This window comes from Macrobrachium rosenbergii, chromosome 51 (assembly GCF_040412425.1).
Source record: "Macrobrachium rosenbergii isolate ZJJX-2024 chromosome 51, ASM4041242v1, whole genome shotgun sequence".
NCBI classification, from domain to species: Eukaryota; Metazoa; Arthropoda; class Malacostraca; order Decapoda; family Palaemonidae; genus Macrobrachium; species Macrobrachium rosenbergii.
The window spans coordinates 37,017,383-37,032,282 of NC_089791.1; the positions used below are offsets into that span (position 1 = coordinate 37,017,383).

The following is a 14,900-nucleotide window of genomic DNA, read 5'->3' on the forward strand; positions in this document are numbered from 1 at the left end:
ATTTTTCCTTTACGGCAATCCCAATAACTGTCGAAAACTTCATCAGGCGATGGCTCCAAGTGTGTCAACGCGTCAGTCATCCATAAGGTGAGCAGACACTTTTTTATAGCGCAGAAATGGGATATAAATCTTCCCTCATCTCTCGTGTGTAAAATCGATACCCATAACTCCTGATGATTACCAATAAAGAAGGCGAATGTTTTCATTTCCAGTAAGAGATATTAGAAATGACAAACGGAACGTTGTTAAAAATTATGTGAATTCCTTTCAACTTAGTATATCCGTGATAGAGGTTTGAGCCCGTCTTTTAGGGTTATTACATGGGAAACAATGAGCTTATGCACTCAACTATCGTATATAATTCTCTTTGGCTGCAGTGTATTCACAAGGTAAAATGAATTAGATACTAATGGGGTATTTGTGGCTTGACATTTGAATTCACACTCAAACAAAACAGGATTTATATTTCATCGGCGAGAATTATTCTTCCCTCTCTCTCTCTCTCTCTCTCTCCGTTCCCACAATGAGCATATAAAATTTGACGTATCTTTTTAAAGTTAATGACCGCATAAAAATTCTGCTGACTGACACAGACACAGTCAACCCTTCCTCTCCCCGTTCTGTCTCCCCTTTGCCGTTTCCACCTCCCCTCCTTCATATCACTACCCCTAAAAGAGGGTTCTTCTTTCTCCCTAATGACAGGCAAGGAAATCTTGGTGCTTATCACGCGAAGGGCGAGACAGAGAGAACAGGACTGTAGCACAGGGGAGCAAGAAAGGGAGGTGAGATGAAGAGGGTTGCTGAAGGAGACCTGGTAATATGTAGATAATGGAAAGGTCCTCCTTCAAGTTACGGGAAGGGGGGACTTTGGACTGATCTGGAGTGCCATCTCCCGAGGAGAGGCCACTTCTACTGAGCCTTCTACCTACTCAGCATTGAAGATCTACTGTTACAGCGTAAATTAGTTTGGTTGGCGTGACTTCCTATAGCGTAGGATACACACACACACACACACACACACACACACACATATATATATATATATATATATATATATATATATATATATATATATATATATATATATATACATATGTTAGATGTCTTTATACATACTGGCTCTAAACACCTAAGTGTTGCGGGAGAGGTGCCACCAGTCACAAACAAAATAAAAGTCACTGCCACGGTCATATTTAATCTGGATGAACCCACTATTCAGTATTCCACAAACGCCTCCACTGAATATATATATATATATATATGTTTTACCACTAAGTATATACTGTATATATAATTATATATATATATTTTTTTTTGGTCGTACTCTAAAAAGTTTGTATTACCTTATAAAACAAAAATCAATAACACACCAAGTCTACTTAGTCATTTACTTGAAATAAATCATATGTCAAAAAACTATATAACTTCGCGTTATAAAATAAGCTTAATTATTAACGAGAGAGAGAGAGAGAGAGAGAGAGAGAGAGAGAGAGAGAGAGAGAGAGAAAGTGTAATCGTTTAGCGCTACCAGTGGCAAATTCCCGGTTTGCGTCAATATGCCTCTTCAAATTGGATGACGTAATAACACTAATTAAATTAGTAATTAGTGTCTTCCTAAATGCTTCACGGCAATGCCTTCTCTCCTCTGGACATTTTATTTGCTTTTATTTACTTGGTACATCGCAAACGCTTCTAGCCATTTTTATTTTCAATATAAGCTGAGAGGATAATCTACATGCAAATATCGCTTGTCAGTCAACTTGATTCTTTGCTGAGAGAGAGAGAGAGAGAGAGAGAGAGAGAGAGAGAGAGAGAGAGAGAGAGAGAGGCCTGAGGCATAAGCAGCATGCATGACAAATTCAGACTTAGCTTCATCCTTCCTCTGTTACATTTCTCATTAAGTTTCCATTTACTTTTGTGCGTTAATTAAACTGTGGCCCGGGTTCATTCGCCGCGCTGTGTTTGCGTTCCTGTGTCTAAAGAGTGATTTGGGTGAGAGTACAGTCGGAGTTCTCGAGGATTTTCTTCAGTGTTATTAAAGGAGATTACTTCTGGGTATTTTTAGTTATAGATTAGGCACATCACTTGAAATGAGGTTATTGTTTATGCATGTGTATGTTTCTTGTCAATTGCTCGTGTTATGCAATGGCTGTGTGTGGATGTTCGCGTGTGCGTGCGTGTGTGTGTGTGTGTGTGTGTGTGTGTGTGTGTGTGTGTGTGACAGAGAGAGAAGGAAAATTAATTTGATTATTATTTTTGTCTGACAGATGGTACATAACAAAGGGGTGAGGAATATCAAGACATTTGGAAATTAATTCCGGTAATACATTTCTTTTAAATTATATAACAATGAAAATTGATTATCGTTGGTTAAAAAGGACTTTATGACTCTCATTTTTGTGAATAATGACCCTAAAAAAAAAGGGGATTTTTTATTGATGCAATTATGATTTTACATTGGAAATTGATATTACTTTACACCTAGTGGCCATTACCATCGCTTAAAATGCCGACAATACCTTGAATTTTTAATCTTTTGGCTTATAGATTTCTTAAAGTAACGAATAATCCCGCAATAGTATCTTAGTTATTAATGAAATTTCAGAATCGCTCAAACCACCATGAAATCAATTACAGGTCCGGTCGTAATCTCCATTACTTCATGTGAGGTAACCAGTTATATCTAAAATTAGATTAAACTAGATATAATCAGCCTTTCCTGCGTCATATCGGATATTTCAGGCGATTAAAGTATTGATATTGATTTTTGTTGCCAAACGTGCAATTCGGTGTATTACGCCAGACTGTGATCATGCAATTCATGATTTAAATCCTTGGGGTGCAATGCGTACATTCGCATGCATTTATACACATATGCAGTTATACATACATACATACACACACACACACATATATATATACACATTATAAGTACATGCACATATAAATGTATATACTATTATATATGTATATATGTGCGTGTGTGTATATACACATATATACATGTGATCATGCAATCATGTTTTAAATCCTTACGGTGCAGTGCATACATTCACATGCATTTATACACATATACAGTTATACATACACATGCACAAATATATATACACATTATAAGTAAATGCACATATAAATGTATATATTATATATATGTATATATATGCTCGTGTGCGAATATATACACACATTTTATATATATATATATATATATATATATATATATATATATATATATATATATATATATATTAATGTTCTACACAATCACGCTCACACACACACACACACATATATATATATACATACGGATAAGAAAAATAATAAATAAGAATACATTATATTAACCACATTTATATTCATTGAAAATAGACCTGCCTTACTGAATTTCACTCTCTGCTTGTGTTACTTTTCAGTAAACAGTGGCCAGCATTTGCTGGGATGATATGTGTCCTACGATATGCCATTACTTCATGATTAACAATTATTTTTATAGAAAAGTTTGATCGTTATACAGAAATAAGATCAATAAAAGGAAACTGAAATGTTATCTATAAAACTAATATGGGGAGTTGCTTGGTTAGATCAGGTATAATGTTTCTCGGGATAACAATATATACGTAAATTTATATGCTGAATGTTTACTTTTGGAAGTAGTGTTTGATTAGTTTAACTTGTTTGATTTCACTCTGCTTTTGAATACTCGCTCATTTACTATAGGGACAAGTAAAAAAAAATGCTCAGAAATTCCTTCGGCGCATTCGAGGTTTCTGTACAGCCGCTACAGCGTATAATCAAGGCCACCGAAAACAGATGTATTTTTCGGTGGTTTCGGTATAATGCTGTATGAGCCGCGGCACATGAAACTTTAACCACGGCCCGTTGTGGCCTATCCTATATCGTTGCCAGAAGCAGGATTATGGCTAACTTTAACCTTAAATCAAATAAAAACTACTGAGGCCAGAAGGCTGCAATGTGGTGTTTGATGATTGGAGGGTGGATGATCAACATACCAATTTGGAGCTCTCTAGCGTCAGTAGTTTTTAAGATCTGGAGGCGGACAGAAAAAGCCGGCACAGTAGTTTTCTTTTACAGAAAACTAAAATCGTGACTAAATCTTTAACCGTAACTATTAATCTTTAATTATTAGTCGCTGCGAACATCGACAGCTAAAGAATTTCTATTTCTCTTGGTCACATCCCGAATGAAATATTTTAGCTCTAAACCACTGGAGCATTTATACATAAATTTGCTTCCATCTACTGTTCTTATTACACAATTTAATTAATATTTCAGCGCTGTTTAAACAAATACAGATTACAATGCCGGAATGAAATGCTTTGATATAATCCTTGAATAAACAGATAAAACAAAAAAACCTTTCTGAAGAGTCTCGGCTCTCCAGAAATCCGGTGAATGGTCTAGGCTACTAAGAAAGCCACTGCAACACTTGATGGAATAAAGAGACGCCCCGAGATTACAGTCACCGATCTCACAGCAGAACAAGAGGTTACATAGTTCTGTAATCTTATCGGTCTTATCTCAATTTTTACTATCTTTCATGCAAGAAGCCTCTCCCTGACTCATTCAGTTTCATCTTAGCCACGTGATAGGACGCGAGTTTTTCTTCCTTAAAGGTAACGGATTTGCTCGTATGTGTCAGCATACGTATGCGAATGCAACTGTGTGTGTGTGTGTGTGTGTGTGTGTATATATATATATTGTATATATACACATATATATATAAATATAATATATATATATATATATATATATATATATATATATATATATATATATATATATATATACATATACATATACATATACATATATATATCGAGAGACTGACAGACAGGTAAACGAATATAGCTAAAGTGGTTAGAAAAAAGATTAAGAGAGATGTTGAAGAAATGTTAGAGGTTATTTAAAGTTTGAAAACATGTCGAAGTGATTGTTAAGAGTAGAAAATACAAGACAAAATATAAAGTTTAGACACGGAAAATTTTAAGAAGTTAGTGAAGTTACAAGTGAGATTTTGGGACAGTTACTGAAATCGAGTTATGACCAGAGTGTGTAAGGTATTTATGAATAGGGGAAAATTTCAAGAAAATACCAACAAGTGGATTAATGTCGTCGCGGTATAATGTGAATTTTGATGTAGCTTATATTGAATATGATAGGGGTATAACACAGTTTAATATATATAAATGAGGATTTCAACATCAAGTTTTTTGCACAATTGTTTCCATCTACTCTCATTTGTTCTGCAATATATAAAGGGAGTGCCTTACAATTAATGGTATTAAAAGCGCCCTCTCTCTTACATCCATTTATTAACTGTACATAAAGTCCTGAAGAATATTGATGCCATAGGCCTAGTCAATAATTACCGTTTATTCCCACAGGTCTCCTGATAACACCCATAAGCATGACTCGAGAGTACGAGGTAAGTTTCATAGAAATCGTTTTCATATAATTTTCCTTTTCCAAAGTCAAAATGAAAGTAAGGTGTCAAAGTTTTTATATTGATCATATCGTCAGTATTGGGTACATAGCTTTCATTGTTATGACGAGCATAATGGCGCGCGTTACGCTGCGCTGGAACCCGGCACTGCCAGTCATGTCTCCCCTACCCTCCTGATCCCCTACCTGCACCGTCCTCACCCGTGGCGGACAAACTGGTTTGCAGGAGGAGGGTGGATGTGTTATGTCTCCTCTACCCTTACGATCCACTACCTACCTCGCCCCCACCTATGGTGGACAAACAGCTTTGCAGGAGGAGGGTGGATGTGTCATGTCTCCCCTACCCTTCCGATCCCCTACCTACTCCGCCCCCACCCGGGCCGGACTAATAAGAAAGATCCACTCGGATTTTATTATTATAGACAGATTATGGGAAATCTCATCTTGTAATAGATGATAAAGAGGCACTCCTTTCTTAGGATTATTATTATAATGATGATGATGATAATGATGGTGGTGCAATCTAAGTCATTTATACTATCACCAGGCTCCACCGAAAGGCTATACTCTTAACTACGAAGGTAAATTTGAGGCAAATTTAAGTCAGAGAAGTTGGACAGCAAGGAGGTCAGAATCCATAACAAATCAATTAGATTTTGATTATATGTACCATTCCACAGTAGAGTGATCGAACGAAACGAAATACAAGCAATCTTGTGCATAAAACAGACAAAACCGAATTATGAAAAAAAAGATTAGAATATTTGCGTTATCATATTATCTTATCATTTCCTAACCAAGCACTAAATTTCATAAAGGTTTATCGCTGCTTGATCCTGCAATACCTCTGAAGCAATAAGAAAAATAAGTGCTGAATCGTACCCACCAAAATGAACACATACATACTTATATGCATACATATTTACTTACAAATACCAATCAAAACATACTTGTGCTCGTATATTTGAGTGTTTTTGAACGCACACACACACAAACAGTTACACACACGCACACACACATATATATGTATATATAAAAACACACAAACATTAAGCTACAAATATCCTTTTATAACCAATTCGCGCTACTTCGGGAATATCACCGAAGGGGAAATATATGTGATAACTGGTTTGGTACACAAGTGATTTGTAGCTTAATGTTTGTATATAAAACGTCACCGTGATGTGATAAAAATTCATATATATATAGTATATATGTGTGTGTGTGTCTGTGTATTTGAATGTGTACCTATCTACGTTAGTGTGCATGTCTGTTTGTGTGAATGTGAATCTGCATGAAAATATTTATCGAGAATATTGCAAAACAGCTGGATATCATGGCGGAAAGTAATTCATTACTCATTCAAAGCAGTTTTCTGTCTTTAGGATTCTCGTACGCTTTTCATTTATAGATAAGACTCCTAATTTTGCGATGAAATCCGATGAAAGTCTTTCATTATTATAAAAAAGGTCGATGATAATCTTTTGAACTCCTTTAATTTTATTGCAAATATTTTTTTATTGTATATGTGTGAAATCTATGACTTTTTTACTTGAATGCATTCTATACTTCTCAGGAAGCTTTGTAATACAGATGGTAAATTGAAACCTTCGAAATAAAAAAAATCATGTTAAGAATGGAGTGTAAAATTTATTTATCTGTACAGTGATATACAATTCACGCAGTGTAGTGTAATATATTCCACAAATACTAAAAAATATATCTCAGTACATTCGCGAATCTGCTTACTTGTCACATTCAGTCCCAACTCTACATTCTAAAATTATATAAAAAACTAGAATCTTTCAAGAAAGAAAGAAAGATATACCATTAAATAAAAAATGAAAATGAAAATTAAAAACAAAAAACCTGCATCGCTCCATTTGCTAATCACGTTGTGGTGTATTTTTAAACTGGATTGTTACCTTTACTATTCTCTATAATTTATTTTTTTCTGTTCTTTTCAATGATCCCTTCTATCTGTATTGCCTTTTACCTTCTGCAACTTCTTTCAAATGAACACAATATTCTTTGGATGCTTGAATTTCAAGTCAATGGCCCCTGTGGGCTTGTTCCGTACGAAGAGGGTTATTATTATAATAATAATGTATAACTTCTGTCTTTAGGTTATAGTCAAGACTCCACTACGAGATGTATCCCTGACTATTGAGAGTCACACGACAGGAAAAGAACTCTTCGATAACGTAAGGAAAATAAAACTTTTTGGACAATCAAAATCCCTTTACAAAATCAAAAAATAGATTTTAATGTACATAGCATTCAGAAGTATAGCAAATTTGAGGGATAGGGACAATAAATATTTTCTCTATTATTAATAATCTGTTAAAAAATAAGTCTATGTGAATGAGACTGAAAATCTTACGAAACTATATTTTAGTTCTTTGTTTATTTTATTGTTATTTGTTCTTGTGGTCCATACAGGTATCATGTTTTACCGAGCGCCGAATTGTTTTTTCAGGTGATGACCTCACTGAGCATTGTAGAGACTCAGTACTTTATATTACAGTACAAAAACAAGAAAGGGAATTACCGTGACCTCTTATTAAAGAAGAAGGTAAGAGAAACCAACTGGCATTTTTTTTCGTTGTTTTATTTTCCATTTAAGAAAAAGTCACGGAAAATTACGAAATATCTTGTAAATTTACAGAATATTCTGCAAATTTCTACTTTCTCCATTTTCTGATCTACGAAAACAAGTGCATCTTATGAATTAACGCTTAAGTGTTCGTAATATATATATAAAAAATGTTAACATTCGAATTATATGATCATTCTTTGCTCTTCTTGAATACCATGAAAAGCCTTTAATATTTTTAATGCCTATTTTATTTCTGATAAATGCAGGGTGGATTTCTCATAAACAGTTTCTCGTTATTCATTTGTTTGTCTTACGCGTATCTGAATTTCAACGTTTTTGCCATGACATGTTGTTAACGATGCTATTGTGTAATTTAAGCTGAAATTGTTATAATTATTCTTTTATAATTTCTTAACTTTGAAGATGGGAACCTTTCCCATAATTCCTCTTTTGTTTAAAGTTTCATTTTAAATGCTTGAGATTTATTCCATAAAGATTTTACTGAAGGCGAGCCATTCGTTTCAGTTTACTTATAAAATTAAATCAAACGATTAACTAAATTGAAAGTAGTGAAATTTAAAATCTCGAATGCAAACAGAAAAGGTGAACGAAATTTACAAGATTTTTTTTTTACTCTCAACAGGTTTTATCGATCAAAAATAAAACTCGAGAGAGTCCATTGCGATTTTTCCTCAACGTGTCTGTCTTCCCGGCTGACCCTTTTTCTATTCAAGATTTCACAGCAAAGGTAAAGTAATGTGTTTAGTTACGATGATTGCCGCTTAATTTAATAAAAAATTATGTAATGTGTCTACCTGTCTACGTGATACCTTCTGGCTGACTCCATGAGAAAAAATCCAATCTGCTGGGTTAACTTAGTAATCCAAGAAAACGTTTAACTTAGTGCAATTGGATCTGTTAATTACAAATTGTAAGAATATCTACTGAAACTACTTCCTCCCATTTCAGGCGCCATATAAATCAAGTAAAAATGCGCCGAAGAGCAATCGAGTTTTCTGTGCAGCGCATAACCAAAGCCACCGAAAATATATCTGTCTTTCGGTGGTCTCGGTATAATGCTGTATGAGTCGCGGTCCATGAAACTTTAACCACGGCCCGGTGGTGGCCTGTCCAATATCATTGCCAGACGCACGATTGCGGCTAACTTTAACCTTAAATAATATAAAAACTACTGAGGCTAGCGGGCCGCAATTTGGTATGTTTGATGACTGGAGGGTGGATGATCAACATACCAATTTGCAGCCCTCTAGCCTCAAGAGTTTTGAAGATCTGAGGTCGGACAGAAAAAGTGCGGACGGACAGACAATGGTTTTCTTTTACAGAAAATAAAAATTCAGTCAGCTATGTGATGATTTAGAAGATATAAACTTAAGGTCCAACCGTCAATGTTAGTTTTTATGTTATCTTAAAGTTTAGCCAAGTGCTACTTGATGGCTTATTGGGTCATTGGTTGTTATCTCAGCTCCTTGACTTGCCTGAACTTATTTCTTACGTTTTAACGATTTATTTCGATGAAAAATTCACTTTTTCCAATAAACGTCTGGAAAGTCAAATATAATGAACCACTATATATATACTTTTTTTTCCAATAAATATATATATATATATATATATACTATATACAAACACACACACATATGTATATATATATATATATATATATGTATATATATATATATATATATATATATATATATATATATATATATACACACATTCACACATACACATACACATATGATTGGTGTTTTGAGAGCAAGGTGTTTACTTCCATTTGGAAATTCTAAAAGACAAATGATTTTCTCCTTGAAACTTTTCTTACCGTCACCAAATACTTAGGAACTTCCATAAGACTTACGCTAGAGCATCCTTTTGGTTGTTAGGCAACCTAAAAAAAAATTAACTTTTCGCATTCAAAAATCCTACTATTAAACTACAATATATACATTTTTATTCAGGCCATTCTATAAATTTGATATAAAATAATCACTGGTATTTTAATCGAAACCTGTATTGTGTAACTGAAAGGCTCTCTAAAAATATGCAATTCTGCGTACATTGACGTTTGATGCATTAAAACAGAGGAAATAACTAATAAACTATTTCATACTATCTGTGCTACAGAAAATTTTATGAATATTACCGAGGAAATCTTCTCTAATGTTTAATTAAAGAAAAATGCGTCGACGAATGACATAACCTGTTTCCCTTTCACGAATATTAAGGTTATATTTAGGAGATAATTGTTTTTGAAAAATAAAAGTAATCAAAATTAGGCCAGAAAATATCAATAATACAAAGTACACTGTCCCATTTTCAGATTGTAATTTACTTTATTTTGGGACAAACATCTGAAGGCATATATATTTATATGTGTGCATATATATATGTATATAATATATATGTATGAATATATATGTATATATATACACATATATATGTATATATATCTATATATACATATATATTATTTAATATATATAAATATATATATATATATATATTTAAATATATATATATATATATATATATATATATATATATATATATATATATATATATATATATATATATATACATATATACATACACACTATGAGAACCAGACAACATGCAAAAAGCAGTTTCAAAAGTTCTTAATTAAGAGGGGCCATAGCAATAATTACATAAAGGCAGCCGATGTAACCGGGGGTAAATCTTTCTCGAAAACACGTGAAATACCAGTAAAAAAATGGCAAAGTTGGATCTTGAGCATTGGCCTTTTTTTCATTAACCATTAAAGACAATTTGTCTAAGGTTTGCAAGATTCTCTCCTCAGAAAGAACGCGTGTCTGATACAAATTCGATGAATCTGTTTACATTTCATTCCGGGTCTGACGATGTCAATAAGGCAAAAGTACTAGCCTAACCTAAATCATATTTTTCATATCTGTATATAATTTATATACTGTATATATAATATATATATTATATATAAATATATATACATATTTATTTATCTGTATGAATGTTATACACATAAATATGCAATTGTGTATGTATGTATGTATGTATGCATATATATGTATATATTTTATATATATATATACACATATATGTAAATGTGTGTATGTATATATTTATATATAGACATAGATATCTTTATGTGTATGTACAGTATATATATGGATATATGTATATACTGTATGTATATATATATATATATATATATATATATATATATATATATATATATATATATATATATATATATATATATATATATATATATATATAGTGATGCACAACTGATCAAGTACATATGTGGTTTTCGACAAAAAGCTAGTAGGTATCCAGGAATTCCTACAGGCAAAATTTAAACCTATAGTAAATGAAGGAAAATAAACGGCAAATTTCTCCACATACCTTGCACAGTGTTTTCATTTCCAGTTCCTGATCTACAGAGAGACCGAAGTCCTCATGAGGACTGGCGACCTTGTCTGCCCCAAACATGTGGCCAAAACTCTTGATGAACTGTCAAGGAACGAGAGGTAAGTAAGTAAACTTTCGGGGGAAAGCATAATAAAAATTGTACATATGTAGAATTTTCAACAAGGCATAGCACTAGATATGAATTGATGCAGCATTATTATTATCATTATTATTATTATTATTATTATTATTATTATCATTATTATTATTATTAGATATGAATGTAGAATTTTCAGCAAGGCATAGCACTAGGTATTATTTGATACAGTACTATTTTATTATTATTATTATTATTATTATTATTATTATTATTATTATTATTATTATTATTATTATTATTACACATACGAATTTAAAATATGCATAGAAACTATCGATACATTACATATTGCCCAAACTAATTCCCAGTTAAATAAATGAACATTGCAGGAATGCCATCATAGCATCAACAAAATCACACTAAACATAAAAAACAATTTTTATTTCCATTTCATTCGTTATTATTGTTTCCAGCATTGACGAATATCTGAGAGTAGTCGCCTCCCTGGACGAGTATGGCTATTCCCACTTCAATGTTGAACGGGCTGACGGGATGCCCTGCAGGCTTTCGCTTAACGGGAAGGGTATTCTAGTTGCCACGGGACATTCGTAAGTCTTATTATTATTATTATTATTATTAGATATGAATGTAGAATTTTCAGCAAGGCATAACACTAGGTATTATTTGATACAGTACTATTATTATTATTATTATTATTATTATTATTATTATTATTATTATTATTACTGCATACGAATTTAATATATGCATAGAAACTATCAATACATTACATATAAATTATCAAAATTTCTTAATAATAATAATAATAATAATTTTATTATTATTATTATCATTATCATTATTATTATTATTATTATTATTATTATTATTATTATTATTATTATTATTATTATTAAGAAATTTTGATAATTTATATGTTGGAGTTTTATATGACGCTACATTTCGTTTGTGCACTGCTTTTCTGCTGTAATTTCCTTAGTTTGTAATTGAGTTTGCTCTCTATTTTGCTTGAGCCTTTATCATTGTTATTATTATTATTATTATTATTATTATTATTATTATCTGAAATATTGCTCTCTTCTAGTCAGACGAGCCCTGAACTGGCAAAGGTATGAAATATGTAATCAGATGGAAAATCTTTCTGTCCTGCTGGCTGAATTGACAAAGCTATGAAATATCTACTAAAAAGCTAATAATTGTATATACTGACGAGAGAATAAATTGGCGCAGTTTAGAGGAGGCAGTGAAATGATTAAATCTATGAGTTAACTAATCAAAAGAGAACAGCTTTCTATTGAGACGAGAGAATGAATTGGCGAAGTTATATAAATATTTCAGAGGAAAATAACTCTTTAGGACTTTTTGTCATCCGGCGTTGGAAGCGATACTGATGATGACGATGATATCTAATAAGACAGTGTTTCTTATACTTTTTTTTTGCCTTGCGTCCCCCTATGCATTATGTATAGATCCCATCACCCATCCCTGAAATTTTTGCCAACTATAAACTACAAACCATATGTTTTCTATTTGTATATTATTATACTTCATTGCTTATATGAGTATATGGATGAATGATAAGATTCTTGTTTCATTGCTGTTAATTTTTTTATAAATATGCACTGTACTATATTTCAATGGAATAAACAATGTTCGTAGAAAACGGGAAAATCTTATCATAACAAAAAGGACAATTCATAAACAAGATCTGAATTGAAAATTGACTTATGTTTTGAATTTTTGGCATGTTTTGAGATAATAATTAGAAAATATAAGGAAGCAGTGATAATGTTTTTGGCAATTTTGCAATTAACATCGCAAATAAAAAAATAATAATAGGCACCATCTGGCAACCCTGCTTGCGCCCCTCTTGGAAGCTTCTGGCGCGCCCCAGTTTAAGAATCACTGTAATAAGAGAACAATTTTTTAATTAGATGAGACTCAGAATTAACGAGGGCATGACGTATCTATTGGGAAATGGTATACCATTCTGATTAGAGGAGAGAATGAATTGGCAAAGCTGTGGAACCGCTTCGAAGGAAATAAATTCAAATGACGAAATGATTAGCAAAAGTGAAATCTTATAAAATGATTTTTGTTGAGCTGACACGATTCGGTAGTAATAATTAAGGCCTCTCTCTGAAGATAATAAGCTTCTCTTTTCGTTTAAATCGCTCAAGAAGCTGTAATCTTATACAATACTTTGTTAAAAAAGAAATCTATTCGGTTAAAAAAGGAACTGGAAAACCGTAAAAATATCTAAATGAAAGACGGAAAACTAATGTAACTATCAAAATTTTCACTCGTGACTGGACTGGATAACCTTTCTCTTTTAGTATTGCGTTATTGTTGAACTGATAATGGAACTTGTTTGTCTACGCATTTCTCTCAAACTAATCCTTATTAATCAGCCAGTGTGGATGAAATGCTAAAAAAAATTCGTGTAATTATAACCAGCTAGTGGTCTTATTCATCATTCAATACGATGCAGTAAACAAGGAAGCAATTTTCCTGATGGTTTACATAATATTTCCAGCAATTGTCATATATATATACTTTCCATATCTTTTTTTTCAAAGCAGCTTCGTAGAAAGGAGTAGATAATTACCTGAAAAATACACTGAAAAATCGAATACCTTTCCATCTTCGTCTGACTTGTCTCGTCTTGACAGTTACAGGATTACTGTCCTTATATTTTCTGTTCACTAAAGTTTCTGGGAATTATGAAACTTCATTTCCTCCCGTCTTCTCTTTCCCAGTCCAGAGATGTTCCTAGACTTATACAACAGCCTCTTAAACCTTTATTTCTCTTCAACGAACAGGAAGAAAGAGATCTCTTACCTCTCCATCCTCAAGATACAGAAATCCAGAAAAGCCGTGACCGTCAAATTCAGGGAGAGAAACGCGCAGGCGCTCATCTTCTACACAAGGAGGAAAGAAGACCCTAAAGATATTCTTCGAATCTACAGAAGGCACGTGGACTTCTCATCCCGGAACAACAAAGCTCTTGAAACGTGAGAAGAGCTTGCAAATCAACGTACGTCATATCGTTAGTCATTTTCCATCCTTGGTAATTCATTCAAGCATCGTGGAATTACGGGAGGAGATGATACGAATGCCAGTATGTTTGCCCAGATCTATTCGACAGCTGAAAGAAACCCTATAATCCGCTAATTATGAACGGACAGATTCATGTAAAATATTTTGTGAAAAAACTGTGTAACCTTAAATCTCAGAATCAATTATATAGTCTAGAAAGAATTGCATTTTTTACAAAAGCTCTCC

General features: G+C 32.7%; 1 protein-coding gene and 1 long non-coding RNA gene across 5 annotated transcripts in view; one reads left to right on the forward strand and one right to left on the reverse strand.

Annotated features, from left to right (window-relative positions):
• Positions 1-14,900, reverse strand: part of LOC136833318 (uncharacterized) — a 436,806-nt gene that overhangs the window by 164,703 nt on the left and 257,203 nt on the right. The window lies entirely within an intron of this gene.
• LOC136833317 (moesin-like) lies at positions 4,548-14,876 on the forward strand. The gene is made up of 8 exons (XM_067095315.1): positions 4,548-4,634; positions 5,406-5,446; positions 7,590-7,667; positions 7,943-8,038; positions 8,706-8,810; positions 11,513-11,613; positions 12,068-12,202; positions 14,438-14,876. The coding sequence occupies exons 2-8, from the start codon at positions 5,429-5,431 to the stop codon at positions 14,631-14,633; spliced, it is 729 nt and encodes a 242-aa protein (XP_066951416.1). The 5' UTR covers positions 4,548-4,634; positions 5,406-5,428; the 3' UTR covers positions 14,634-14,876.